The sequence below is a fragment of the Aspergillus multicolor genome (genome assembly GCF_047715735.1).
Source record: "Aspergillus multicolor strain CBS 133.54 unplaced genomic scaffold BDW74scaffold_6, whole genome shotgun sequence".
Lineage (NCBI taxonomy): Eukaryota > Fungi > Ascomycota > Eurotiomycetes > Eurotiales > Aspergillaceae > Aspergillus > Aspergillus multicolor.
In genome coordinates this window covers 579,888-607,691 of record NW_027395957.1, presented here as the reverse complement: position 1 = coordinate 607,691, position 27,804 = coordinate 579,888, and the positions used below count along the sequence as shown (strand labels likewise).

Sequence of the window (27,804 nt, the reverse complement as noted above, 5' to 3'; positions counted from 1 at the left end):
TGCGGCGTGCTAAGGCCACCTTCGTGCCACCAGAACCGCGCCCAGCCCTTCATTGTTTCTTAATATCCAACTATTGATCGACGGCCCCAGGAGGTTACAAAGGCCCCAGACTGTTAACCAGAAGTGTTACCCTCTACAAACCAGCAATTGCCCGACCTTGCCTCCTTCTGACGTCTCTGTCTAATCAGCCCGTTTCTTCCTCTTTTTATTGAGAACAGTGTACAATTTGCTTAAAATTAGCTGGCGACTTTACTTTCTCATCTTATAATAGGCTCTGCGAAGTCGCTCTCAGGCCTATCTTGACTCTCCCGGCTTTGGTATTATCGATCATCATACCCCTAAGCTGGTCTGCTGCCGACTCAACACTACTACCAGTCGCCGGATCTACGCTGTCTTTTCTTTCACGATGCACAAACCATCTTTGGCTCAAATCGTACATCGAGCAACCTTTCCTCGCCAACGCACCAGTGACCCAGCAACATTCGCCGCTCACATTGCTCTTAATCTGGTTCCAGAAGTCCGCATCGAAACATCAACCTTCTATGGATCGTTAGAGAGCATTGAAGCCCAATATCCCGGCTTGGACTACTCCTATGGACCCCATCGTATGAGGCTGAGCCGCTTCCCATGGCACCGCAAGCTATTCAGAGTCTTTGACGAGCTTGGTTTGACGGAGGCGGAAATCAGCTCCATATGTCGCTGGGAAGGCACCAAATCAGCGCGACAACGTTACGAGAAAGAGGAGGGGGTAAAGGTCCGCGATACCACCGCCGATGCGATTCGACCTGCGTCACCACCCCGGCGTCCATCTGTCACTGTTCATGTCGAGAACGGCTCGGAGCCAATCTGCAAAACTGATACCAAAATTCCGATATGTAGTGAGAGAGAGATTCCAAACGACGAAGTGGATGACAGAGGTATCGACTGTGATCTGCAAGCACAGGAGATCGAGGATTCCAGTGACGAGGAGATGGAAAGCTGCGGGGTGGAACTAAACCATCGTCTTCTTGTCGCAACAGCTGCACGAGAACGAGGTGCTAATGTGCCATTGGACGAAGACTGGGAGCAGTGGCTCAAAGAAGCCGGGGAACGTGGTAGTTACACGGATGTCTTGAACGCGATTCGAAGAGGCCAGCCGTTGAATTTCCTGTACGACCTCCCGGCCTCGATGTCTCAACCTGGCAGATCTTCGATTCCACATTCTGTGTCATTTTCCGAGCCACTGGACCGACTAACACCGTCTCGTTTACTTTCCACAAGCGGTGAAATTCGACGTCCACCACATTCTCCTGCAAGGGCGGCGCGCTGATGTGTATCGGGTGCTTTCTTCATCTGCTTTAGCCAATGCAGCGTCGTGATCGGTTCTCGGTTGCTACATTTCGCGTACTTTGAATGCATTTAATGGCGCTCGAGTGGCTTTCTCATTTAATTGGTTCTCAGGGTATTTCTTGCATGGGTTCTTTACTTGCAACTTGCTTTAACCACATAGATCTGCACTCCTTCATGCGATATTGGTTGCGAGTCCTAACCTTCTAATACCCTGTCGCATAGCTAGCAGTCCTTGCCTTGCGCATTTAAGTGTCACTGGGATTTGGGCTCTGGATTGCACTCAGCATTTTTATGGAAAAGACGCGTTCCTCGTTTAGTTTAATCTGACATTACAAACCTGCTTCATGTGTTGTGTTCCTGGTCCTTATCTATTACTCCGCTCATGGTTCGGTGGGCGGAGCTAAGCGGCCGGGAAGCTCCAAATCCATCCCCAGCTCCAACTTTAACAAGCAACCTTCTCCCCACAACAACAACCAGCTACTATCCACTTTGACTCCTTGCGCGACGCTTGACAAATGGTCTATCCATAGTATCACGCGAATCCAACGGCAATATGCCTTTCGGCTCAGTGTGACCGCGACGTCAGTTCCGTTTACTAAGGCGTCGATCGTCGCTCCTCAACCATGATAAAGGCCATTTTCTACAGCAAGTTTGACACGCAGGAAGGTCAGCCAACGGCGTCAGAAAACCCTTGTCCTCTGCGAAATTGACTGACATAATTCAAGGCCCGAAGGTCGTCCACCAGGTCCCGGATGGAGCAATCGCTCTTTCAAACACCGCACCGTCGCAACCCCTCTTCCTCACCTTCTCCGATATATCATTCTTCGTGATCCCTCGCCAGGAGCTATGCGGTAACCTGATTCAAGTGTGCACGAACGGATATCGAATCCTAGGATACCCGATATGCATGAAATCGCCTCGATATGACCGGAACGAGTTCATTTTCAACTTCTGCTTGGTGCTGGCGGAGGAGGAGGACTTCAGCAGCTACAAGAGCGTTGTCCAGAAACTGGCGGACCTGATGCATGGTTTGGAGGAACAAAACGGGTTTCTGTCGCGGGATCATTCGAAAAGTGGTGAGGGGAAGGTATACAGTTTGTGTGAGACGTTGATGGAGGATTTGAACAACTATTGCGAGTGCATGATTCCTATCGGTATGCCCTCGCATGAATCAACACTAAGCCAAGCTAACAGGAAGCAGATGAATTGAACACACTGAACATCAAGCTCTTTCCCGTATACCCCAATCCGCCTCCGGTGCGTGCCTGGCAGGTGCCCTTATTTACCGTCCGCTACCAAGCCTTCCTCGACGAGAACTGGGATTTGACTATGCAACGTGTATGTCTCTATGACCAGGATCCCTATAATACAACTACCAGGTAACTGACCCTTGCGCTGCTAGATTGTTCCACACATCAATGGAGTCAACAGTATCCGCATCATTTCACTCCTCGCCGACACAGACTTCTCCCTAACCTGCCGCGCGATCAGACACCTCCTCTACTACGGCTGTCTTTTCCTCCTTGATATCTTCTCCTTTTCCGCGATTTACGCGCCAACCGCGCTATTCAGCTCTACAGTTGCCGCAGATGAAAGCATGCAGCAGGAATGCGCCCGCTATGTCAACACTCTCTTTGCCTCCCCGATGACGGTTTCCACCGCACCAGCCGCCATCTATTCCCGCAACGATAAAGACGCCGTATGGCCACCCATCGGAGACACGATGCCCAGCGGCACCGACAGTGTGATGACCAGCACGAGCGATAACATTAGCCCTACCGCAACTTCCAGCCCAGCAAACACAGCTACACTCATGTCTTCAGCTGGCAGCACTGCGTCTCCGTTAACGATAGCAAAGCACTCCCCCAATAACCGAGAAGTAGTTGACGGTGTCGGAATCGTGGAGCTGTACGCCAGCCTGAAACAAGGCCAGAGCGTCAAGCAATGGTACCTCCAGCACAGCCGCCAACTCGCGAACATCGACATCCGCCGCTTCATCACATTCGGTATCATCAAAGGATTTTTGTACCGCGTTCACAAATACGCCGTAGCAACCGGTAACCCAGCCCCACAGTTCAAGTCTGGCGCTACAACGCCACGCTCCCACTATCAGCACAGTGGACCGTCTTCGCGGGGCCCTGGGACCGGCGCGAACAGTCCTTATGCATCTAGCGCTGGCGATGACCCTGCGCCCATGACGCAACATCATCACCATGCCCACCATCACCACCACCACAGTCATCACCTTAACCACCGCAGTGATGATGGGAAAGACCGAGACCGGGCATCAGTGCACAGCGGAAGCCGCTCTGCCTTATATGATGACGACGAAGATGAGGACTTCATCGATGATAGAGACCTGGTGAGGTATCTGGACGGGATGCATTGCTTCGACCAGATATGCACGGAGCTGGAAGTCAGCGAGCGCGAGCTGACGGCGCGGTTGAAGCGCTATCAGGGCGAGGTCCTCATTGTGCATCGTTGATGTGATTGTTTCTCTTGGAAATCTGTATATGAACTTATCTGCAACTGATACCCAATATTATTTTTATTTCACCTTAACATATCCAGGATCGGCCGCACATGAAGGCATAATATGCTCGTATGTATTGAGGGGGAAACAATATACACATACAAAACCCCTCCATGGGTAATTGGTTTCCAACGCCTTTGATTGAGAAAATGCTCCATATTACGCCATATCACCAGGTAGCCACCAAACCACGCCGAAGCCGAAACCTGTAACCACCGAGGCCTAGTATCGGCAGGCAAACGCAAAGAGAAAAAAATAGACAATAACATCACTCCTGTTCCTCCTCCCACCCATCGACTTCGGCCTTTTCATACTCGGCCATAACAGCCGGAGCGAACAAACTCTCGGCGGGAGCAGGAACACTAGTCTTGCAATCCTTAAAGACGGGCCCAATACAGTCGCGCCAGCGCTTACGTCGGTCCATGAGGGTCCGAGCGACGTCTCCGATGGCAGGTCGGCTGATACCAGCGGCGCTGACGACGTGGCTTCCGCCGCCGGCACCACCGGGCCGGTGCTTCGCCTGGGAGCCCTTTTTGCTCTTCCCTAACGTTCGGGTTCGCTTTAGGTAGGCCTGTTGGACTTGGGAGTCCAGATCATCGTGAATGGTCATATATTCCTGGAAGGCCATGCGCTCGCGGGCAACTTCTAGGACCCGCGACTTGCGAGCGCTGTTGATGATCATTTGTTTCTTAAGTTCGCTTTGTAGCAGGCGAAGCCGTTGCGCGATGTCGTCGTCGTAGTGAGCGTCGTAGTCTGGGTTGTCGTCGGGTCCGAGGAAGCCGAGGTGTCGGAGTTCTGCTTTTAATCGTTCGTCGAGCTGTGCGTGGTCGAGCTTCGCGGCAGGGACTTTGAAGCCGCTGGGGGATGCGGCGCGGAAGGTGGTTGCTGATGATTGTGGTTTATTTTCTGACTCCCCTGGTGGATGATCAATGTCCATTGAGTCACCGTTCATACCGTTCATCGAGACATCTCCATTGGTGGTCCCGTTTGTGGGGTTTTCTTCGGGAGCACGATGCTCATACCGCAGTAGAGAATAGAGACGGCTGACCAGTGGGCCTACTGAGACCTTGTCCGTCTCTACAGTTTCGTCAGTTATTTGGTCAATATTTCCCCGTCCTTCATTCAATGGCAATTTTTCTCGATCGCCATTAGTTTGGTCGATATTCATGAGTCCGTCTTCTTCGGCCCATATTTCTGAGTATTTCCTCTTGCCACGTTTCGGCATCATAAATGGTGTGACCCGATCACCCTGCAACTTATTGTAAGCATATTGCAAAGCAATTGGACCCGCAGAAAATCAACCTTTTCTTTGAGGAAAGCTATATCCTCTTCCATCATGGGGCGAACATAAGGATCAACCCACATGAGGAAGGTATTAGCATTTACCTGGTTAGTAGGTTTGGCATTGCTGAAATCTCGGTCTGGGGGAGTGCCGGCCATCAAGTGACGCAAGTCACTTTCAGGGAAAACGTTGACACTGTATATCTCTTTCTTCTCGTCATCTCTCATGCCTTGCGTGACTTCTCGGATGTGGTATATAGTAGGATCATCGAATTTGAGCGGGTTGGGTCCGAACACTTGGATTTGCGGTACAGCTGGCGCGGGCTCGGGTTGATGCGAGTCGGAGCTGTCGTCAGAGCCAGGCGAGCCCGCATTTACTTCATCGCCTTCCTGGCGCGGCGAAGCCGGTTCTGGCGGAGACAGGGAGGACATCTCATCGGAGATTGCATTTTTGGATTTCTTGGACGCTGGAGATGCGGCTGAAACGGTTGATTAGTTATGATGTAGGATGGAGGAAATACGAAAGACATACCACCTTCCACCTTGGTTTCTCCGCCATCCTGGCGGCCCATTTCACGTGCCCCATGAGTCAATGGTCGCTCCTCTTTCGAACTGCTGCCGCGCTCTTTTCGCTTCTTGAACTTTCCTACCTTGCTCGCCTTGCCCTCTTCCTCCTCCTCCTCGGCTTCATGCTTCACATACGACTCGGGTTCGTCTGCCACTTCCTTCCGCTTCTGAGATAGCTCCCTTATCCCGGCGTTGCAGGCATCACCACGAGCTTCCGCTGACTGACTCAGAGACTTCAGGTGTTCCATCAACAATTCCAACGACTTTGAGTCTGGAATGGGGCCTACCCCACCCATGCGTTCAAGGATCTCCGCATATTGTACAGTCACAGGGACGACTAGTTTCGAGGCATCATTGTCAAGGTAGCTGGTAGCGGGAGCGGAGGTTGCGGCGGGGGCTGCGCTGAAGCCGGAGCTAGGAGTCGTGTTGCGGCTTCGCGATGGTCGCACATCGCGGCCTTTTCCTTTTCCTTTGTTCGCGGATGGCATTCTTAGGATGTGGCTCGATTAAACATAGATTGGTATAATGTATGGATCGAGATGACGCTGTCAAATTGAGTCTCAACAGTCCATATTTGGGCTTGACCGAGACGGCCGTAAAAGTACCGATTAACAATCAAGGGATTGGCGCGCACACGAGAAGAGAAGGATATACAAAGAGAATGATCTATTCGTATCGATGAACGAGCTGTGAACTAACTCCTGGAGACTTGATAAACGCGGTACGGCGTTGTCCCGGGTCGTCGTTGCCACACGTGACATCACGTGCAGTTCTGATAAGACAATCATCGGACTTAAGAGCCGATAAGCAGTGATAAGCGGTGATAAGCGGGCTTGCCGATTCAGGATTAAGGCAGGGTCCATGATCTGCAAACCCACTCTATACTTGTGCTTCAATGGACTAGTTCTGTGAAACTCCTCGGGGGGGGAATACTCCTGTACCAACAGAACGACCCTACTTGCTTTGTGGACAAGCTTCTATCATATGCATTGCTATCCTCACCCTAAGCGCCACTTACGCGCCGTGATGGACATGAAAGGCAGTTGTCGAGATCGACGTCTTGGCCCTTCAGCCTTGCAGCGTCCAGTTTTGTGGGCTTGAGCTGTAATCCTGCCGAAGGCCAGGACGCAGACACTCAAAGAGTGATTCTCCAGCCGCTCACTCGGCTTACCTGCTCTCCGGCTCCTCCATTGCTCAATTGTCCGCAAACGTCAAAGTGCTCCACCCTGAGCAGCGTCATACTACGGAACAGACTGACCTGGCAATCGATCTGGGTATGGTCTAGACTGGCAGGCAATTGGCACGGTGCTAAAATTTCTCGCCCGTGTTGCTCTTGATATCGGACCTGTCCCTGCCTGGCCTCGCTCCTAACAGCGGCTAAGAACAGTCACTGCCCATCTCAAGTCAACTGACGTATCACTCGTCCATGGAATATTGGCTTGACTTCGAGTTGTTCCGAAACTGAGCTGCAGCCTAGTGACATCGAGCTCGACCGTTGCAGTTGGACTGATCATGCGCTTCTGATTGAGTACTCGATCAGCTAGGAACTCTAGAAGTGTTCATTGATGTGTATGTTCCCTCAGGTGTAGCTGCAAATCGAGTTTCGCGTTGGTGCTGTCTGCTAGGCATTCTTGCTCTTGGTTTGATAGACAAAGTACGCATGGTTTCTCGAGGTTACCAGCTAATGCTTCGTTCTTTTGCAGCTGCCAAATCTCTCACCACGGCAGCTACGCTTTTTGCGAGCCCCGGAAAGAAGACCAACTCATCATCATCGACCAATGTATGTTTAGTTTGATAATTGCCGTCACTTCTTGCCGTATGGAGACGCTAACAAGCCTGGTCTACTTTCTAGAGTAGTGCTCCGTTTCATTTTGTTCTAGATGGCGATATTCAGACACTCTCCGCCCAGAACGCTCCCAAAGAAGGCCCTATCAAAGGATTGCTTTTCGTTCCCAGTCTCAGCAGCGATAATCCGTGCAATAACGCGACTGCCCTGTTTATACCGCCTAACGTCACTCGGCATCATGATGTGACTCCATTTACATACCAGACTATCGGCCTTGCGCCGTGGATAACGCCCAGTTGCAGTCAGTCATTCCTAGATGCCTCGAGGCGTGTGGGCGCCGAAGCCCTAGTGTTTTACCTACCGGCAAGTGATGATACCAAACCACCCCCACCAGCTGATGCGACATGGCTGTTAAGTGGCAGCTCATCCTGGGAGAGTGAGAATATGTACCCTGTTTATGCGATACCGGGGCCAGCAGGCCTCGTCGTGATGGAGCAGCTATCGTGGTTTTCAAATAATCGGACACTACCTCAAGATCAACTTAATCGGTCTGAGGTGCTCTCTCGGAATGAGATGTGGAATCTACGTCTATCTGGTGTCATTGACCTAGGTGAGTTGAGCTTTGTGGACTAATTCGCGCGAGCCGTGACTGATCCGCATTTCTAGAGGAACGTGGAGAAAAAGCGCCTAGTATATGGGGATTTTTGCTGGCGATCCTTGGTACTATCATAGTTCTCTGCATGATACTTCTTCTGCTTTATCAACTTCTGCAGAGACGACGCCGGGAAGACCTCCAGCGACAGCTTGAACATGGCACGACGGACCATCAATATGACCTTCAGCATTTTAGAGTCCCGCGAGACATCCTTGATAGGCTTCCGGTCTATGTCTACTCAGGCCCAGGCAACCTTGACAAAGATTCTATAGGCCTCGACCCCGGCCGAAAATGTGTACAGGACAGAGCCTACAGTACACAAAAAACCGCAACCGAGCCTGCAAAGGTAGAGACGGAATCGAAGGCAAAAAGCGAAGAACAAATAACGAGATATGCCAGCCCCATCAACGTAGAGGATGCCCCTTGTGCCGAACACAACCCCGGGGGAAACGCAAGAGACGAGAAAATTCTACCGCAATCATGCCTGTGTGAGCTGCCATCTCCAGCGGCCACTGTCGAAAGTGGACTTAGCTACTCGAGGCCACGGCACGCGAAGCGACTGAGCCAGTCTCAAACAACGTGCGCCATATGTCTTGATGATTTCGTTCCATCTTCATCGACCGTACGCGAGCTACCGTGTGGTCATATATATCACCCCGAATGTATCGACGTTTCTTTGACACGAACCAGCAGTCTGTGTCCGCTATGCAAGAAAAGCGTGTTGGCGCCGGAATTGTTTCCCATAGCTGCTCCGGAAGTTGTGTATGGACGAGGTAGCATGCGGGAATCGTAACTATCATTGCGCACTTGGTGTCTTGGTAGCTGTGTCATAAATGACTTTGTTGTGATACCCTCTAGCACATGATATACGATAACCAAAAGCTGCGGCTCGATACATTATATTCTTTACGAACATCTATCGCATGAGTAACATTCGAACATGTAACTCCATGTATAGTCTAGCTTATCTCAATTTATAACGGAGTAATTGAGACCAGGTAAAGCATCTATTGCGCCTAGACCCAAATGTCCTGAACCTAAGCAAACTTATCATGCTTCCCCCTAACCCTAACATCCAGCACCTCCTCATGGAAATTCCCCTCCCTCCTCGCCCTCCTCAACTTCTTAACCTCATCCTCATCAAGCCTCCTCCCCACAACTTCCTCCAGCTCCTTCCGACTAACCTTCTCCTTCGCCTTACTCTCCTTACTCGCCTTAATCCGCGGCTTAAAGCGCGCCTGCATGCGCACCCTTATAGTCGTCTGGAACCCCAGATTACTCTCGTCCCCTCGGATCTCAACGCCCTTCGCACCCTCCTTCACACTAACAAATGTATCCGTGTCACCCGTGCCGCCTTGCGTCTGCATGAAGAATGCACCAGGGATATCAGGCGAGGGAATGAGTAGGAACGACTCGTGCGCGGAGATCGCGGACGCCGTCGCGCTGAAGAGCCCGTATTTGTCGCAGGAGAGGTACCGTCCGTGCGCGGCTTTCAGGCTGAATCCCTCTGTCCCTGCAACGCGTGTCGCAACCCAGACCTGGCGGACGTCGTGGGGTTCCGCGGTGCGGGCGTCGCCTTCTACTAGGTTTTCGAGCTCGCTTGCGAAGACTTTCCCGTGGATGTCGGAGGCGATGCATGTTGGTGGGTCGGAAGGGAGGATTATGAGGATTGGGCCTGAGATGTCGGAGGTTGTATCGGCGGAGACCCAGCTTTGGTCTTCCGCGCTGTTCTCGGCGTCTTCGGCAGTGGTATTGGGGTCGCGGTCTGCGGAGGACTGTTTAGGGAGCTTTGAGGGTGCGGAGGAGAGATCGGAGAGGTCGGCGGCGGATGAGGGGGTCTTGCGCTTTTTGGATTTTGGCTTATCGCCTTTGAAGGTCAAGGGCTTGACCATTTTGTATATGGGTCGGCTTTGCGCTTGGAGATCGGTTCAAACGAGTGATCAGATGTTGGAGCGGAGGTGAAGACTGAAGCCCGAGTGTTTAGCTTATCGATAAGCTCGGTGGGTTGGAGCTAGTCCCATTCAGGTCATACAATACATAAGCTGGAGCGAAGTGTCAGTGAGGGGTCAGGACTAAGGACCTTGGTGGTGAGTTGCTATATCAGCAATGAGCTCTGCTTTGGAGCACCCCGCAAAGAATGTTAATTCAATTGTTATATACCATTTATCACCTCGATCTTTTACTTTTTGTTCCTAATACACCAACCAACGTTTATCCGGAAAACGTTCACTCATCCACGTCATAGACTATTCATCGCCTAGTCGAAAGTGATGGCCGCCTTGATAGCACTCTTGTTCCGCATAGCCTCAAGACACTCCTCCCACTGCTCAATTCTAAATACCTTGTTAACGATCCCCGAGACATTGACCTTGCCAGAGACGAGGTAATCGATGGCTGCAGGGAACTTGTAGACCTCGGAGAAGCTGCCGATGATCTGAATTTCATCGCCGACTGTGCGGATCGTGATTAGCGTCTTTTCCCTATGCTAGTGAAATGGAAATTAAGGAAGACTTACAGATCTTGCTAGGAGGCCAGGAAACTCGGTCCTTGCTGGAATACACGCCATAGACGACGAGCTTGCCGCCGCGGCGCACATAGTTGATGGAGTCCTCAAGGATCTTGACGTTACCGGTGGCCTCAACGACGATGTCAAAGCCATAGGGATTCTCCGCCTTGAGCTTGTTGAACTGGGCACTAGGGTCCTGGCGGGAGAGCCCGATGTACTCGTCACCGGCGCCGAGAGATTTGGCGAGCTCCATCTTCAGACCCTCGGGGGCGCAGACAACGACATGGCATCCGCCATTCAAGCGCAGCAATTGCGCGAGAATCTACAGTCTTTAGCATGGTTGAGCTCGCCACTTTTCTCAGACATACCAAACCAGTGGGACCAGCACCGAAAAGCAGGACTCGGGAGCCCATCTTGGGTGCAATCTTGTCGAGACCATGTGCAGCACACGATGCCGGCTCGAGGAGAGTTGCGTCAACATCGGAGAGGTTCTGGATCTTGAATACCCTGCCAGCTATATTTTGTCAAACAAACGACAGGCCTACCGGATTGCTTGCACCTACCAGGGTAAGCACAGTATTCGGCAAAACCTCCATTCATGGTAACGCCATGAGCATGGAAGTTCTCGCAGAACAGCTCATCACCCCGGCGGCAGTAGAAGCACTCGCCGCAGAGCTCGGAGTTATCGGCAACCACCCGATCACCAATGGTGAAGCCCTTGACCCTGGGCCCTACGGCTGCGACAACGCCGACGGTCTCATGGCCTGATCGAGTCAGTAGCTGTCTTTATCTCTTACTCCCCCGCTCGCACCGGCTTAGACCAACGTACCTGGGACCAGGGGAAACTAAGAGGAATGTTAGCGTTGCCTTACTGGCCGAATGTGAATGGGCAGCGGCTTACCTGTGCTATAAATTCGCCCTCATGGATATGGAGGTCAGTGCCGCAGACACCGCATGCCTTGACCTTAATCTGGATGGCCAAGTGAGTCAATGATGTATATTAGGGAGGAAACAGGCTCGGCCAATCGTACCAGGACGTCGTTCTCTCGGAGGGTAGGAACTGGTATCTCAGTGATCTTGTGCACCTCTGGCTTATCGTACCTAAGACGATGGGTCAGCTTTGTCAAATCTGAGAAGCATTGAGTTATGCTAGCTCACAAAAGGGCCTTCATGGTTTCGGGAACGTTGGCAGCCATGATGATGCTTGAATTGCGTGTATACGGCGAGGGGAGTAATCTGAGATTGAAGCACAGGGAGAAGAGGAAGCTTGGGGTAGAGACGGTGAGCAAAAGAGGAGGAACGAACCGATTTAAATACGAGCCCAGAGCGGACTGGAGAAACGACTAACTGGAGCCCTGTCTACATCAGGATCCCAACTGGGATAGCCCCGGTGAGCTGCATGACTGCAAACCAGCCATCGGAGTATCTTAGGGCCTTACCTGTTGGATCACAAGTTGACGAAGGGTCATGGCGAGAGTCTCAATTTCTCTACTTACGAGTCTAGCTAAGTATCGATACAAAGCAAACTGACTTCAGTCGGCCAGGTGAGCTGTTGAGTCCATATCGAGGTATAGCGTGGGGATGTTAGAAGGATGAGCTCCCCTGTCAGTATGTGTAACCAGATCGCCATAATGGGAAGGTTCAAGGGGCTTGAAAGCGAGGCACGATCGATGAACTCGGCCGACCATTATCCAGCTACTACGGTATAGATGAGTCTAGATTGACTTTGCACCCTAGAAATGCCAGAAGTTGGACTTTGTGGGATTCCCTCCCCGCCTAGGGTTGATTTTCTTTCGCAGATCCACGGGGGTCTGGAAAACTATACAGTTCTGACAGCGGTACCGTAAGACTAGATTAAGCCAAAGACGGGGACAACATTGACCTCCTCCGCCACTATGGAAGAGCCGCTGTCACATATTCTCTCCAGGAGGATTGTCTACTACCATCCCGCCTCTATCTGTTACCAAGGTTCTGTCCCTGAAAAAGCATCCCGATGCCTTCTTCAACTCAAGATCTTGGTATTTTTAGGCGGTGTACTCCGTATGGTCATGACCTCGGAATAGAATGATTGTTGCAGTACAGTTATGTTTTAAAACTAAACTGCCCTTACTATGTCCAGGCAAATTTCTCGAGTGGTTAAGGGGCTGTGTTTGTCAGTATCCCTACTAAAATCAGCTATCTTGTCACTAACAATCTAGCAGAGGAACTTGTTCCGCAGTGGGTTACCGCGCGAGTTCGAATCTCGTCCTTGTCAGTATTTTTTTCGCTTTTTTCCGCCGCTTTTGGCCTATAGCCTTTCGGCGAAACAAGTGTGTAAGAAGTCTGTTCTTCTTTCCCATGATATCATGCACTAGGGTGTGATCAGTCCCTATTTAATAGGAACTACATACAAAAGATTCTGACCGGCCCTTCTGTAAGACAGAATTATGTATCTCAAAGCAACTCGTATCTCTCACCCGTCTTTCGTTTGTGAAGCTTACCAGCGTCATCGGTGTAGTAAGTCCCTGGGGCCTCGATTCCAGGAGGGAAGTTGGTGGTTCCTGGGCATATCCAAAGGTATCTTCTTGGGATGAGCGCCAGACTATGATCGCAGACTCCCGACATCTAGTCCACAAAGGCGTTCCCTTTCAGGGCGTCAAGGCCTGTTCCCGTGGTAGCGTAAAAGAACACGTCCTTATTCCAAGGAACTCTGACTGAAAATGCTAGCCTGGTAGCTGGATCATCTGGCCGCGCTGAGGTAGCCCACGAATTCGGATGAGTTTCGCCTGCCGGCGCGATCTCAGCACATATCCATATTTTGTCACCTGATATATCTTCTGCCTTTAACTCCGGATTAATCGCGATCCTCAGCTTGATATACGTATGAACGCACACACTCATGAAGCCACCCCGGGGTTTGGAGGCTTTGTATTCCCTACCGGAAAGAAGTGCTGACTGTGTCGCAAGTACATTCGCCTTGATTTCAATAGCATATTTTCGAGTCCATGCTAACCGGTCGGACTGGATGATTGGTACGAATGAGTCGGTTAAATGCATGTAATACTTCCCCTGCGCGTCTGTTGAAAGAGCAGCTCGTTCAAGGTCCTCCTTGACAGCCAATCCAAGGTCTTCTGCTAAGGGTGCAGCATCCACTGTGTCGGTAAGAGGAAGATCTATTTCAGCACCATCTGCATTGCCGGTATCTTCAATGTCTCCAGGTTGACCATCCTGGAAATGCTTCTGCAACGCCTCCAAAAGAACACGAACACTAGCTAGTTTTGATTCCGAGATATGTCCAGAGCTCCGGGTTTTGCTCGGTGGAAGACGCTGGCGCTTTCCCGTTATTCTGAACTGCTTGGGCGGCCCAGGTAGGACTAGGAGAAGAGCTAGCAATGCACGCGTGAGGGAGGAACTACTTTGCTCTAGTTGCTTGATGTCTTCCTCACGAGTAAACCCTTTGGCGGCCAGCCACGAGCGAATGGCCGGATGGAGGTTGTTCAAAGTCATCTTGGCCTGGCTTTTCCCTTCGTCGTAGTAGGTGCGAAGGATAAGAGCTGTAACGCAAGATAACTCTATGAAGTGTGAGGCGATAGCAGGAGTATTCGACATAGATGCAGTGAAACTGAGTACGTCAGAAATCCTTTGAGCACTACGCCAATTATTCGTCAAGAGCTCGGACATTGGCCCAGGAGACTCTAGGTAGATTCGCCGTATTTCACACTTGTCAGTTTCCAAATAGGCCACGCAGCTGGAGGATCTGAGAGATATCGTAACCTTGTTGTTGATCACCTGATCAGGTAGGAGTATCTCCTTGATCCACTTCCCACACATTAATAAGATCCTTAGATTGCTATTTCGCAACAGATCCCAATTGTGGCTCTTCAAGAACGATTTGTGGTCTTGTGAATCTTGCTTCGCTGTAAGTCGCATGTCATCCAACCTAAGAGGAACAGGGTCTGCTGCCCAGATCAACGAATTGTTGCTATTTAGACCCGCCTTTTTGATACCCAAGGGATTGCAAGTGATGAGATTTGCTGAGACTGAGGCGAGCCACCATGCGCGAAACCTTTACCTAAGACTATACCAATCCGTGCCTGAAGGCTGCCGACAGGGTGTAAGACATCTGCTGTATGAAGGCCACTTTTTAGTGATTTAACCCACTGTGCAACATCAAAGTTTGCTGCGTCTGATATTGTTAAATCTGGGTTGAAGGGCCGCATTCCTTCTATTCCTGAAGTGTGGAGTGCTATGCCAAGCGCGGTTTCGTAGTCGGTGTGCACCATACGCGGACGGGTTGTGGCGTAATTCGACCTCCCAGTTTGTTGTCCTTGCTCGTACCGGAACTTGGACCAACCGGCAATATCTGGGTCTTTGGATGTCTCTAAACCGACTAAGAATATTCGTCGAGTGGTCGGTCCTAGCCGAAGGCTCTGAAAAATCGGTGGAACTATGTTGAGGCCTAGGTTGCAATAACCGCCCAAACGGCGACCAAAGTACTCTTCCAAGCATACACTGGGCAGGGTCTCAAATGCTCTGCAAATTGATGCTTCGAGAATGTTTAAGAAGACAACTTGAACAAAGCTGTCCACGTAGTCAGGGCATACCAGTGTCCAGAGCCGTAGGAAATTTGCCGATCGATGACCCATTCCTCGCTTGACCACATAGTAGTGGAGAGTATCATCATGCCCATTTAATATGCACCGATATGCTGCAGAAGGCGCGCTACGGGGTCTTTGGACTGCCCTATATAGGCTCTCCAGTATTCTTTGTCTCGATCGTCCGTAATGTAACTCAGGTAGCCGCTGTTCGGCATCCATGCTGCGCGGGTATGTGACTGTCTCAATCGAATTTGATCAAGCCTTCGCACGAGGGTTAGCGCAGGCTTCTGTCCTCCATGCGTCGAGTCCCAAGACTTCGTTTCCAAGTTACTGGTTGCGGTCCACCCTTTTGCCCTGCAAACCTAGTATTTCCGGATCAAGTGCCTTGACCAAGAAATCTGCCACCGCTGCTGGACCCCCGTAACACTCGATGACTGCCGGGTATTGCATCTGCCTAATATTGTCGTCTTGAGAGTGCTAAAGGAAATAAGCCAGTTGCTTGATGATTTCCTGGTATTTCGGGACAATAACTTCTGGTGGCGCCACAGATTGAAACTCCTAGAGAGATGCACATCAGAGAGGAAGAGTCGCAAGAGATTGAAGAAGACGAACATTCACCGAATCAAGTCGAGGCATCAAAGTATGTGCAAGCGTCGGTACCATACTTTCTCTGTTCTGGCGTCGCCGATGCGAAGGCTGATACTGGCTCCTGCTGTCCTCGATCCTGCGGCGTTTACTAAGGGGAAATCTGGAGCAACTGTCTTTATGCTCTTTTACACCACATTCTGGACATGGCAGACAGTCTGGACAATCAGATAGAATGTGGCCCATCTTGTTGCATTTGACACATGGCCGGCCATGGCATCTGACCCGGCGATGATTCCATTCGCACAGCCCGCAATGGACACAGGCCGGAGGATCTGGATTGAAATAGGAACCACCTCTGCCCATTATGAGCGATGGTCTCTCTAGTACTCCTCAGAGGATAGGATAAAGCCTGTGGAGGAAAGGCGAAAAAGAAGCGAGAGAGTGCTGACCTAAAGAATTTGAGATGGGGGATAATGTTTGTTTAAGGAAAGTGTTGGAAGTTGTGTTACAGACTACCAAACAGAGCCAACCCACCGGTGGATAAATCCCAATCGCTACTTATCTTTCTCCCAGTTATGGTAACATGAACGCTCACAAATGTTGTCTGTCTTTGCTGGCTGACTGCCTTTGCTCGAGCCCGAACGAAAGCTTTGTTCACCAACAATCCAATCCGCCATTGGAGCGGAAGACCCAGAGCCCATGGCCTACTTATACAGAAGCTCCTGGAATCCGGCGACACGACTCTATTCGGCCGGCCCTTGACTTCCTTTAGCGCACTCACGGGCAACCAGGTATAAGTAGCTGTCGAAGCCGCCGTTCTTCCTCAACCTTTTCTTCCTCTTTCTTCCTCCTTCAATCATTAACACCGCAATTTTTGGCCTCACTCCTCCCAAGGTATAGTATAACAAAGCCAACGTGGTGTAATGGTAACACACCTCTGTTAAACCAAGGCCCAGGAACATTGAAAATGGGCGCAGAGGAGAAGGTTCGAATCCTGAAGCTGGTATATACTTTTCTTGTTCCTTGCCTTCCTCTAGATAGATGGTTAGATATCCCAAGCCTCACTCTCTCGGCTTCTTCTCTCTTCCCTCCAAGCACAACCAGTGTGTTGTAATGGTAACACACCTCTGTTAAACAAAGGTCCATGAACATTAAAAGTGGACGCAGAGGAGATACCTACAGGTTCGAGTCCTGGAGCTGGTAGTCTCTTTCTCTCTCTCTTCTCCATATCCACATGCTCTTTGCATGGAAATCTATCCCGTAGTTTGCCACAGTATCAGCAATCGAGGACGCGGTGTAGAACTTTGAATTATGAGTTCATGGCATCGACAGCGGAAGTTGAACCCCGCAAGATCAACAGGGCAGGATCTCCACTGCTCGATCTCCAGTCTCCACAGCAGTCTATCTCAGTCTGGACTCTCCGTTGTTACGCAATGGCAGGTACAGCATTACGTAGTAGAGCGTAGCCAGCTATGGCCAATCGAAATCATGGGAGCATCCCTGAAAGATTCCTTTTTCATCTTCGGTTCCTGTGCCCTGAACCAGGCACCGGTCAAGGATCGCCCGCGGAGACCACAGTCTGTTTCCCCGCCATCTCTCCTGGCCGTTACTGCTGGGTCCGCTAGCATAGAGTTCAACAAGAAAAAGCAAATGAATAACGATACTCCGATTTCTATTTATCATGTCAAAGCTTCTAAGCATCAGCTGACACATTTATACAATTCCAATCGTGTAAGCATATCCGGATAAGCATACTATCTGCACTGGGGTGCTTATCTGCCACCCAATTACTCGACAATTTACCCACTCAGGGCCGAGGAGACCCACGCTGTACAAACGAAAGAAAAGACATCTACTTCAGCCCAAACCCTTCGCTGTTCAGCACCGCCTCCAAAAGTAACCGCTCGAGTTTTTCCCGCGTCTCATATTTGTATAATCCCAGCCGGTTGAAGCATGTATGCGCAGTCGGAAAGCGCGGCGAGTCATCGCCGAGACACATCAGTTGGATGTTGAGGCTCGTAGCCCCCATTGCTGGAATGCGGTCGCTGCTCGTGACGAAGGAGAGAAGTTTGCGCTGCGCCTCGGGACTTGCGCGCTCAAAGTACTCCCAAAACCATTGCACCACAGGTATCGACTCCGGTTCTGGTGTTCCCCAGTTCAGATAGGTGGCAACTGCCCGTAGCGACTTCACGTCTAGCGGCTCGTCAGAGCCGCGCACCAGGAGTTCAATCTCCTCAGGGCGAAATAGGGATAGCGCATTGCCCCCACAGACGCTGAAAAATCCGCGCCGGAATGGCTCAAATTGCCGCGTTACCGCGGTGTCAAGATGGTAGTGAACATAGAGATCGACAAACTCCCGGCGGTTTGCATTCGTCACCGGTTTCTTCTCCCCACCAGGACAAAGGGGGACCGAGACAACCTCACCATACCGCTCGACATCGGCAACAAAGCTCTGGCAAAAAGTCTCGGCAACATCGCCCTCGAACTCCAAAAGTCTCTGTAAGCCTCTAGCCAGAAGAGGCCGGTACTCCGCCAGATCATCTATACTGCATTTATAGGTAGGACGCGTGGTCAACGGTTGGGGTCCGATCGTCTGTGGTGCCCCTGCCAGCAATTTCTTAAATGCGAACGGCGGAAGGGCGATATCAAGAATAATCGAGTTGTAGATAGCTAGTCCTAGCACAACGCCGACCAAAAAGAACTGCTCTGACGATTCTAAGCAGTATGGATTGAAATAGCAATATTGAGAGTCCTCGTCGTAGAGGAAAAGCCCTGAGCTGCAGGTTAGCTCGCTGCAATATTCAGGGGTCAAATGAGACATACCATGATGGGGATCAAAGACCTCCCGCACAAGCAGAAGGAACCATTCCTTCCGCAGACCACCTGCGTCCACGCCCTCCTCACCAACAAATCCAACCCGAAGCCCCTTCTTCATCTCTTCAGGGCTAGATCCCAGGACCTCACTGACACGCTGCAGGCTGTCTTCTACCAAGCAATCACGGCGTACTCTCAACACAAAGTACTGGCTCACGGCCTTTCGCGTCAGGATGCTGCTGAAAAAGGCTTCACGAGCCTTGACCTCCATCTGGCGACGTGCATCGTGCTCCAGGATCTGAATCTTGGCACCGATACTAAGGAAGAATGGATATTGGCAGAATGAGAATTTCGTCGTCTTCGACTCCCAGGCCTCAAAGTCAGCCACCACACTGTTTGAATAATCGAGCCTTGTGTTGTAGAAGGAACTGATTGGGATGATGTGTCCACGATGGTCTTCTTGCTGCCTGGATACTGGTTCTTGACTCGACTTGCGAGTGACATCTGCATTGTTTGCGGTAAAAAGGAGAGCCATGACTCGACCTGCAGCACGAATCTGCCAATCATCACAGTATGTTATCGGTACATCAGCTTTTTTCTTCGACGGCTTGTTCTCATTGATCCCATGGATGGCCGCATGTAACTCTGCCGGTGTGTTCATTGCAGCGCTTGATAAGCTAGGTATCAGGTAGTTGTCATCATTCGCCGATTCACTTTTTCTCCGCGCGTGCTGTCGTGCCAGACGGTATGTCACAAATCTGCCCACAAGCTCGACAATCTTCTCAAACTGCCCTACCGAGAACCGCGAGAACCACGAGACCAAGTAATGATGGCAATCACTCGGTAGGTCCGACAGCAAGCCCAGTATACGCTTGACGATGCCGGGATGCTGGCCAAGCCCTCCATTTTGGCTTTTTGCGGCATGCGGTCTGCTGCCAGTCGCCCGCCCTTTGCTTTCCGCTGGGCGGGACGGCCTTTGTTCGCCGTCGACGACAGTGAGATTCGATAGTGCTGAGCTAAGCGGGTGTATCAGTGGGTTATAGAGAAGTATTAGAAGAAACCTGATATCATCCGGTTTCTTCACAGGCCTCCGAGGTCGCTTGAGCAAGCTTTCCGTGGCTTTCAAAAGCGTCCTGTGCAGGTGTACACGCGAGTCTGTAAATTCCTTTTCGATTGCACTGAGATCTGCCATGAGCCGCGCCTCTGCTCTCGTAGGATCCTTTTCTTCAGGAACTTTCATCACTGACCACTTTTCGACCCAGGTCGTTCCCGCAGTTAGAATTAGTTGATACCACTTGTCAACATCAAGCCAGTTGATTCGCGGACTCCTAGAGCTGACAACTTTTGTAGTCTTGGGCTTGTGTTGGCTATGACTGGGCACTCCGGGAGCCTCATCGTCGACCATCCACCAAGACGAATTCTCAGCCAAGTCTCCCACTAAGAGTGTCTTTGCATCAAGTTCAACAGCTGTATCCACAAGCGCAGGCTTCTGGTTTTGTTCCGCGCCACGTTCGGTGCGATGGTTACTTGCTGTAAACCTGGGAACATGTTGGGATGAATTGAAGGACACATTTAGCGTGTCACAGCCCTTGAGTCCAGATATCAAATAGTCCTCAAGCTCTCGAAAAACGTAGGGAGATTTATCTTTCTTTGCGGCGTCACGAGTTCGACTTCTTGCCCGAGGTTCAACAGGCTTGGGCGCACTGAGAGTGTCCTTGGGAGGCGGAACTGGGACGAAAGGAGTCCTTGGGTAGCTAGAACTTTCAAAAGCAGCATTGTCACCGCCGGCTCTCTCGCGCGTGTCTGAGGAAGACACACTACGACCGCGCGTCGTGGTCGGGCGATTAGGCACGGGTAACTGGTCAGGCCACTTGACGGTGGTCTGTGGGAGACCTTCACGCGGCCCATCCTTTGGGGGCACTGGTGGGGCTCCTAGGTATTGTCGTAAATGAGCGGAGATACATCGATCGATGATGATCTTAGTTCGCTCAATGGTGAACGGTATCGCTAAAATAACTGTTAGTCAAATACCAAATGGAAAGGACGGGTTGAGTCAGTAAAGTACCTTTCCTGGGAATTGCCTGCTGGGTAGGCTTCACATCCTTCCTCGCGCGCCCTGACTCGACGGAATCTTTCGTATCTTGGTACGGCTCCAGGTCATTGACCGTTAGACATTCCGTACAGCGGAAAACCTTTAAGCTCCGTGGCCATCGCACCGTATTGTTACAGGTCATACACCTCCCAGTCGTCAACTCTTCCTTCGGCGGTACCCGTGGCAGGCCCTTGCGAGGACTCGTGGAGATGAGATTCGGATTGGGTACATATATACCGTCGTCGTCTTCGTCATCATCGGTATCGACATCCACATCTGCAGATATCGGCTTGTTCCTGCGCTTGCCAGAAAAGGCCGAGGCAAAAGGTTGGCTGATTGAACGCGAATGTCCACGGTGATACGACGAGCCCGATGGCGGCGAGAAAGGCCCAGCGTTCACCCTTTGGTCGGCATGTCGCGCGCGGTTCGGGGAGCGGCCACCAGCTATAGGCACGGGTATAGGGTTTGTGCCAGGCTGGATACCGGCCGAACTCGCGGGTGGTTGGACCGACGGTTTAGGCGCAGCCCGCGACGGCATAGATTCGCATTAGTCGCAACGACTCCGCCGTGCAGTTAAGTGTTCTGAATGAAGCTTTCGTTGAAGTACTGGCATGTGGTTGCGTCGCCGGTCTGGTCATGCGATTAACGATGCGGCTCGCAGATTCGTTGTCAGTGATGGTTGATCTCTGCCGATAGACTGTATGCAATAAAGCACCTGCGATGAGAGATGATACTATCAGCTAAAATGAATCTCTCGAATACGAGCTCGCAAACAGAAGCAGGAAGCAGCTTGCCATATTGAACGCACCTCAGCTACGGGGAGAAGGAGCAAGGCAGAACCTGGATAAAGAAAGCGAATACGGGGTCCGCGGACGAGCCGTCACATGGGCTATTCAGTTCCAATGGCCTTGAAATCGAGCAGGATGCCCAGAATAAGGATTTGAAAGAGAAAGAGAAGATGAGAAGCAGGCAGAGGACAAGAACGATCGCCAGCGGTTACGCAAGACACCGTGGACCAGTAGAGAGACCGGTTAATTGGAGCGGACCCTTCGGTGTCTCTTGCCTCGGACCCATCAAGAGCCTGAAAGAGTGAGACAGTTTAATATTGGGCGACTCCGCAGGGCACTCATAAGCGGGATGCATCTCCTTGATTGTGACTGTGAGAGAGCAGTTGGGTGGTCGGTTGGAACTTGGAGTGAGTCTAGTCAGGAACTGGTGGGTTTCACTGTGACGGTTACGCTGCTATTTTCAGAGAACTCCATCCGTCAAAGTCCAGACAGACTCGGCCGTTACATCGCACGTTTATCTAGCGATAGTAGACGTCATCAAGGATCTTTATCTAGATTTTACCGACTGCTCTCCGACGCAGGATATAATGGTGATGACAGGGGGCTGACTACTGATTACTGCGCCGGGGGTTCCACTGTAACTCACTCCCCTGGGCCCTTGGCCAGTTCCATGCATCCACAGTAGGCAGCACCAATGTACGCCCTGACAGTACGCCTTACAACTTACAAGCAGATAATGCTGAAAAACAAAAACAGTCGTCATACTTCGTTAAAGAAATAGCCGCGACGGGGAATCATGCTTGAAAATAGAAGGATTTTTGCTAACACCCAACCCAAGGGATTTGTTGCATTAATCTCGTGACAGAGCTCAGTGAAGAAGCGAGCCTCAGCCGAAATAGACACATCCACAAAGATAGTTTTTTTCCCATAATCCAGAAGCTCCGTAAAACCCATCCGACTACGCTTAACGGTAACGCCAGTAGCTCTGGGTGTTCTGGCGCTTCCAGGTGTGGCGGCGACCGGAAGAGGTGTTGTTGTAGCGGTGGCCCTTGTTGATACCACGGGACTTCTTGCCGGTAGCAGTGAGACCACGGGCCTCGCGGTGCTAATTGAGAGAACCTAGGTCAGTGACTGTTTTGCGCAGAAGCTGCACGGAGCAGCACTCTGAAAAAGGCGACATACCTTGTGAACGGCGTTGCAGATCCAGTTGATGCGGGCATCGCGGCGGATGGCCTTGTGCTGGGGGTCGACGAGGATGACCTCGAAGTACTTGTAGGTGGAGTCCTGGTTGATCCAGTAGGAGTTCAGGACGCGCAGGTTGGCGCAACGGCGGCCGACACGCTCCTCAGCGGTAGCAGCGAGAGCACGCTGGTACTTGAGCTGGTTGACACCCATGTTGGTGGGCTTGCCTATAATCCCAATTCCGTTAACCTTCTGCCTCCGCACAATACCGGAAAGTCGAGAAAAAGCATACCGTAGGTGGCACCCTTGGGGACAGGGCGCTTGCGGCCACCGCGGCGGACACGGATACGGTAGATAACATATCCCTGCTTGGCCTTGTAACCGAGACGACGGGCCTTGTCGGGACGAGAAGGACGAGAAGCACGGTGAATAGCGTTCAGCTGACGGAGCTATATTGATGCACTCTCAGCAAAGTTCAACGAGTGTATAGCAAGACACCTGATGGTGCCACAACACTCATTCATCCGCCGGCCAAAAGAAAATCGTTGTTTCGAGGCGCCTTTAAGAACCTTCTCTGCGACAAAAAGGTATCCTATGGCAAAGCACACGAGCACCCGGCGGGATGTTAAATGATCGACTCTTGGGGGGGAATTCTCACCTCCCAGCAACGGACACGCAGCAGGAAGCGAATCACGTCGGACTGCTTCTTCTTTTGAATCTCTTCAACGTACTTGAGGGCACCCATCTGGACGGAAATCTCTCGTTAGTCTCGGGAAAGCGATTCGTCAAGTTTCGTCGTTGGTGATGGCGATTTCAATTCGACGCTGTGCGCTGATGCTGAGGTTCTGATTGACATACCTTGTCGGTGTGGAGGTCGTCGGCTTGTCGTCGTTGTCGCAGCTGTAGAAGTTCGAGGAAGAGATCTCTTGAGGAGGTTGTGTGTGGGACGCTAGCAAATTAGGCGAGCCCGGTGCGCCCAATCAACGCTTGGCTGGTGGCTGTCCGTGCCCCAGGCAGAAAGGGCAATTTCTTGCTGCCGGATCAACCCTAAGGCCGCAAGGCATGGATTTATCCCGAGGCTTCTTCAGAGCTACGTCTAAATTACTCCGTAAAGGGTAGCATTTCTTTGTAGCCCCGGAGTCTGAACAAGGTACCTGGAGAAAAAGATGTACGGTATTTCGAAGCCCGTGGTCAGTGGGCATGACACTTCTTTTGGCATTACAGTCAATCTTGAATCTACCTAACACACCCAAACTAACTGTATGATGCATGGAAGATCTTCGATGGACCCAACCTTGTACAATCTTTCGTAATTATCCATCTTCATGAACTGGAAGAAGTACAAAAGAAAGTGAAGAAGCGAAGAACGCATAGAAAGACCTGATACAGGGGAACAGAGGGATTGTACATTCCGGTGGAGAGGAAAAGAACAAAGATGTCTGGGAAAGGAAAGTTACCGCGCCGTCTGATCGTGAAGCTGAAAAGTCTATCAAGAACCCGCACCAACGACAGCCCATATCTTTCTTGACCCATTGCACATGATTTCTAGCCTCTTATGACACATTAGAAGGAGGGGAATGGATTGGTAGACGGGGGTAAAAGCCAAGGAAACAGAAAACGAAGTTGAATACAAGTTGAATCGAGAAGAAAGTGGGCATCTTGAAAGCTGGGAGTCCGCGATTCAATGCAAGCTTGTGTCAAGACGAGATAGGACCTAAAACAGAGCAAATCCACCTCTTGAAACCCAGCTTCAAGAGTTGAGTGACAGGCCCTGGAAACGGCTCATCCATTCGCCGGGGGCGGGCTGCATACGAGAGGAACCAGTATTACCCCCTGAAGTTGTGGCATAATCGTTGTACTCCAAGGAGCCATATCCTCCAGGTTGATAGGAGGTGAAAGGGTCGACTGGCAGACTAGTCTCGGGTTGACGGGAAGTAAGACCAAACTGCTGGTAGGCGTCGCCGTATCCACTGCGTAGAAGGCCAACACCATCACGTCCAACATCCAAGCCGTCACGGGGAGGACCAAAACCTCTGCCGTCACGTTGGTGGGCACGGTCTCCTGGTGTATCCGGGCCGTAACTAAGAGGATTGGGGCTATGAAGACCGGCAGTGGGAGGTGTGACAAACGAGGCCGGGTTGATAGCAGACATCCAGATCCTAGTTTTATAGATCTTGAAAAGGTCTGTAACAAGGGAGTTGAAGTTGATGTAGGAGTCGGCGAAGTAATAGAAGGTAAGTTTCTTCCAGTCCCTACGAGAAATTAGCTTTTGTCAGGAGATATGACAGGGTAACACTCACATTTGAAATTCCGCGTCAAGAATCTCCATGTTGAGTCGATGTTCTGCGACCTTCTGTTGGCAGACACGCTTAGCCTTTGCTTCATTTCCCTCTTTGTCGCGCAAAGTTAATATTTCATGGTTCTGAGCAAGTCGCTTGATCAACTTCGGTTTTATTTCACCAGCAGATTCCTGCACGCCGTGTGCGCCATGTGGTCCCATGCCACCGATAGCGCTCCGGCTACCCAGGCCAGAGACACTGCCCGGATTGCCAACGGAACCTGCAGCACCGTTTTGACCTTGCCTTGAGAACATCATTAACCATTTGTAATGCTCTTCGGCGTATTGCTGCTTCATTTCGCGCGCCTTTTGCAAGGAGATATTGGCATGCTGGATAGTTCCAAGATCCGTACCACGGTCTGCTTCTACAATAACCAGGTCTCCTGGTTTGACTTCAAGACCAGTGTCTTCTTGGATGTAAAAGACGTCCGCACGGTGGCACTTGAAAGTGACAATGTAAAGTAGCTGGTTTTGACGCGGAAGAACAGGTTGGTGGCGGCCATAGGGGTTGAAGCTCTGGTGGAAGGAAGGAGTTATCGGAGATTGAGCATCGGCGGCACTGCGAAGAGAAGGGTCGCGAGCAAAATAAGACTCTGCAAATTGACGAGCTCGTAAATACTCCGTCTCCAATTCATGTTCCTCCTCAGGGCGAGGGAGCATAGCAAGACGCTGGTACTCACGAGATGAATTCGAAGTATCGACATAGTTCTCATCCCGCTCATTCAACCGAGAGTTACTGGCTATTTGAGTATCGCCAGAGATAGAAGGATGGCGAGTTGTGATGTCAGCGAAAGAGTGACGGCGACTTTGGGGTATATCTGCGAGACTACCAAAGCCGAGGGAAGTTTGCCAGTGCGCCTTACCTATGGCACGATTGTCCAAAGGCGCGTAGGCGGCAAACTGCTTTTCCAGATTGACCGAATGCTCGGAAAATCTTCTTCTAGTGTTGCTGTACATATCATTGTAGCCGGGGATGCTACCCACCTCGTCTAGATCTTCCACTGCGAGATCTGCTTCCTCGGGGACGCTACCACGGATGCGGTGCGAGGCACGAAATCCGCCGCCAACCGCATATCCGCTAGTTGCCGTTGCAGTAGACATGGCGCGGTCTCTGAATGAAGGTTCAAACTGTCCGGCCGCTTGACGCAGAAGGGCGTTCTCGCGAGAGAGCTGCTGGATTGTGCGAGCTTGGTCCGCATTGAGGTTGCTGTAGCTGCCATCGGATCCACCGGGGCTCTCAGCATCATCATCCTCGTCTTCACGGACGCGACCAAGAGTTGCGGGATCATGGCCTAACTCTCCAAGCAGGCTAGGTCTAGAGGAGCGATGCTGCAAGGCAGAGAATTGTCCACCATTTCGGGAACGGCCACCGGGGTAAGCAGTGTTGGTTTTATTGCCTGCTGTCAGGCCTGAATATTCAGGATCAAGCTGTCCCACAGAGTAGGACTGCGAGCGGTAGGTTTTCGGGGTCGGATGAAGCGGGATAGAGAAGGGGATGGAGGATTCACCCGAAGTTGTCCGAGTGGTTGGGCTCAGGAGCTCTTCAGCCAAGTAGTTGCTCGCGGTGGACGGAATAGACATCGTGGGTGACGGAACCATCTCAGAAAGCCGAGAAGGAGGATCTTTGCGTGAGTCCGTGTTCCATATTCCGGTGCCCCACGGGAACGAAGTATTGCCGACGTTGTTCCAAGTTATAGAGCCGTTCAGTCCTGGGCTCGGGGTGTTTTGCCATCCAGATTGATCAGTAGCTGGGCTGGTCGGATTGGAAGCTCCCGAGGATAGAGGACCGGTCACTGATGTCTTTCTAGGCATGGAAGCAGGGATCTCGTTGAGCCAGGAGGTTCGACGTGCAGGCTTCTGCGCAGGCACACTCGTAGAAGGCACAGGCAGCGAATGCTCCCCATCGTCATCAGAAGACGCGAGGGCTTCAGAGTCGGGGGTTGAACGGCGGAGCCCAGGGTGAGTTCTCTCCAGTCTAGTGGAGACATTGTTGGGCGGAGTTTGCGAAATCGCGGACGGTTTGGTGTTGAATGGCGCGGCCATGGTGCTTTTCAACCTGGCGAATAGTGACAACGTAAAGAAGATGAAGACGACGAGCTCTAGCTGACAACTCGACTGAAAGTACTACATACAAACCAGTCGTAAGCTTTGAAGGCACAGGGAACTCAACTATCATGAACTGTAAACGCATGGGCAGTTGATTGAAAAAAAGGAGGAATCTGGGGATTTTTGTGGGAAATGTGGAGGGGTAAAAACACACTGGAGATCGTCCAGGACATACCTTGTGCAGGAGCTCCGGCCGAAAGCCTGAAATAGATGGAACTGAGCAGATATGAGACTTTTTTTGTCCAGCTCAGAATATGGCTAGCCCGGTACAGGGAATTGCTTGTCCAATAGACCTGCTGCCTAAGGTCAGCACTGAAACACGCATAACAGGGTTAAATGAGTATGTCAGAATGGTCCTTACCTCCAGGATTGATTGTCAATAGTCCACAACTGCAAATGCAAATGCTAATGAAATGGTAGACTAGGAAGTGTACAGCCTGATGCCCAGAACTTCAGTCAGCCCTAAACCTTCAGCCATACAGTACATAAGAATGGTAACTGGGTGTGTAATGTAGGAGAGAAAAGAAATTGAAAGAAGTGATGCAAAAGAAGTGATGGAAGCAAAGAGAAAAAGCCAGCTGAGCCAGCAATTGTTGTCCTAAAATAGCAAGGTAACGTCGCCGCACGAACACATCTGCTGCAGGACTCATACTGAAACAGTG

At 51.2% G+C, this 27,804-nt stretch overlaps 10 protein-coding genes, 2 non-coding genes and 1 pseudogene across 13 annotated transcripts; 6 read left to right on the top strand and 7 right to left on the bottom strand.

Annotated features, from left to right (window-relative positions):
• Positions 1-406: 406 nt before the first annotated feature.
• On the top strand, positions 407-1,309 carry BDW74DRAFT_176084 (uncharacterized protein; the record flags this gene model as incomplete). The annotated part of the gene is made up of 1 exon (XM_073728515.1): positions 407-1,309. The coding sequence occupies one exon, from the start codon at positions 407-409 to the stop codon at positions 1,307-1,309; it is 903 nt and encodes a 300-aa protein (XP_073586032.1).
• A 643-nt stretch (positions 1,310-1,952) lies between these two features.
• BDW74DRAFT_176083 (nitrogen permease regulating protein NPR2) lies at positions 1,953-3,814 on the top strand (the record flags this gene model as incomplete). Its single annotated transcript, XM_073728514.1, has 4 exons — positions 1,953-1,995; positions 2,055-2,483; positions 2,531-2,667; positions 2,732-3,814. 4 exons carry the CDS (start codon positions 1,953-1,955, stop codon positions 3,812-3,814), a joined length of 1,692 nt encoding a protein of 563 aa, XP_073586031.1.
• A 57-nt stretch (positions 3,815-3,871) lies between these two features.
• Positions 3,872-6,394, bottom strand: BDW74DRAFT_148911 (histone acetyltransferase NGG1). The gene is made up of 3 exons (XM_073723802.1): positions 5,676-6,394; positions 5,165-5,622; positions 3,872-5,111 (listed from the first exon to the last, which is right to left on the bottom strand). The coding sequence occupies exons 1-3, from the start codon at positions 6,196-6,198 to the stop codon at positions 4,131-4,133; spliced, it is 1,962 nt and encodes a 653-aa protein (XP_073586030.1). The 5' UTR covers positions 6,199-6,394; the 3' UTR covers positions 3,872-4,130.
• Positions 6,395-8,179: 1,785 nt separating this feature from the next.
• BDW74DRAFT_122953 (E3 ubiquitin-protein ligase RNF103) lies at positions 8,180-9,066 on the top strand. The gene has a single exon (XM_073722068.1). It carries the CDS (start codon positions 8,237-8,239, stop codon positions 8,942-8,944), a length of 708 nt encoding a protein of 235 aa, XP_073586029.1. The 5' UTR covers positions 8,180-8,236; the 3' UTR covers positions 8,945-9,066.
• BDW74DRAFT_122952 (uncharacterized protein) lies at positions 9,067-10,166 on the bottom strand. Its single transcript, XM_073722067.1, has one exon. The coding sequence runs from the start codon at positions 10,041-10,043 to the stop codon at positions 9,189-9,191; it is 855 nt and encodes a 284-aa protein (XP_073586028.1). The 5' UTR covers positions 10,044-10,166; the 3' UTR covers positions 9,067-9,188.
• A 242-nt stretch (positions 10,167-10,408) lies between these two features.
• Positions 10,409-11,853, bottom strand: BDW74DRAFT_176080 (zinc-dependent alcohol dehydrogenase family protein; the record flags this gene model as incomplete). The annotated part of the gene is made up of 8 exons (XM_073728513.1): positions 10,409-10,602; positions 10,667-10,979; positions 11,026-11,171; positions 11,221-11,421; positions 11,487-11,502; positions 11,559-11,627; positions 11,689-11,758; positions 11,816-11,853. The coding sequence occupies 8 exons, from the start codon at positions 11,851-11,853 to the stop codon at positions 10,409-10,411; spliced, it is 1,047 nt and encodes a 348-aa protein (XP_073586027.1).
• A 922-nt stretch (positions 11,854-12,775) lies between these two features.
• Positions 12,776-12,911, top strand: BDW74DRAFT_t88. The gene has a single exon. It is a non-coding gene; the product is annotated as a tRNA-Thr (tRNA).
• Positions 12,810-14,448, bottom strand: BDW74DRAFT_148904 (uncharacterized protein). The gene has a single exon (XM_073723801.1). It carries the CDS (start codon positions 14,315-14,317, stop codon positions 13,262-13,264), a length of 1,056 nt encoding a protein of 351 aa, XP_073586026.1. The 5' UTR covers positions 14,318-14,448; the 3' UTR covers positions 12,810-13,261.
• A 2,283-nt stretch (positions 14,449-16,731) lies between these two features.
• BDW74DRAFT_t89 lies at positions 16,732-16,828 on the top strand. Its single transcript has one exon. It is a non-coding gene; the product is annotated as a tRNA-Leu (tRNA).
• A 93-nt stretch (positions 16,829-16,921) lies between these two features.
• On the top strand, positions 16,922-17,025 carry BDW74DRAFT_t90 (annotated as a pseudogene). The gene has a single exon. The product of its transcript is annotated as a tRNA-OTHER (tRNA).
• Positions 17,026-17,470: 445 nt separating this feature from the next.
• Positions 17,471-21,678, bottom strand: BDW74DRAFT_122907 (HECT-type E3 ubiquitin-protein ligase). Its single transcript, XM_073722065.1, has 4 exons — positions 21,537-21,678; positions 20,702-21,443; positions 18,646-20,643; positions 17,471-18,594 (listed from the first exon to the last, which is right to left on the bottom strand). The coding sequence occupies exons 2-4, from the start codon at positions 21,264-21,266 to the stop codon at positions 17,675-17,677; spliced, it is 3,483 nt and encodes a 1,160-aa protein (XP_073586025.1). The 5' UTR covers positions 21,267-21,443; positions 21,537-21,678; the 3' UTR covers positions 17,471-17,674.
• Positions 21,679-22,244: 566 nt separating this feature from the next.
• On the bottom strand, positions 22,245-23,579 carry BDW74DRAFT_148898 (60S ribosomal protein eL15). Its single transcript, XM_073723800.1, has 4 exons — positions 23,357-23,579; positions 22,991-23,147; positions 22,699-22,925; positions 22,245-22,621 (listed from the first exon to the last, which is right to left on the bottom strand). The coding sequence occupies exons 1-4, from the start codon at positions 23,441-23,443 to the stop codon at positions 22,481-22,483; spliced, it is 612 nt and encodes a 203-aa protein (XP_073586024.1). The 5' UTR covers positions 23,444-23,579; the 3' UTR covers positions 22,245-22,480.
• Positions 23,580-23,874: 295 nt separating this feature from the next.
• On the bottom strand, positions 23,875-27,595 carry BDW74DRAFT_148895 (uncharacterized protein). The gene is made up of 4 exons (XM_073723799.1): positions 27,504-27,595; positions 27,318-27,438; positions 24,999-27,160; positions 23,875-24,950 (listed from the first exon to the last, which is right to left on the bottom strand). The coding sequence occupies exons 3-4, from the start codon at positions 27,077-27,079 to the stop codon at positions 24,449-24,451; spliced, it is 2,583 nt and encodes an 860-aa protein (XP_073586023.1). The 5' UTR covers positions 27,080-27,160; positions 27,318-27,438; positions 27,504-27,595; the 3' UTR covers positions 23,875-24,448.
• Between the last annotated feature and the right edge of the window lie 209 nt (positions 27,596-27,804).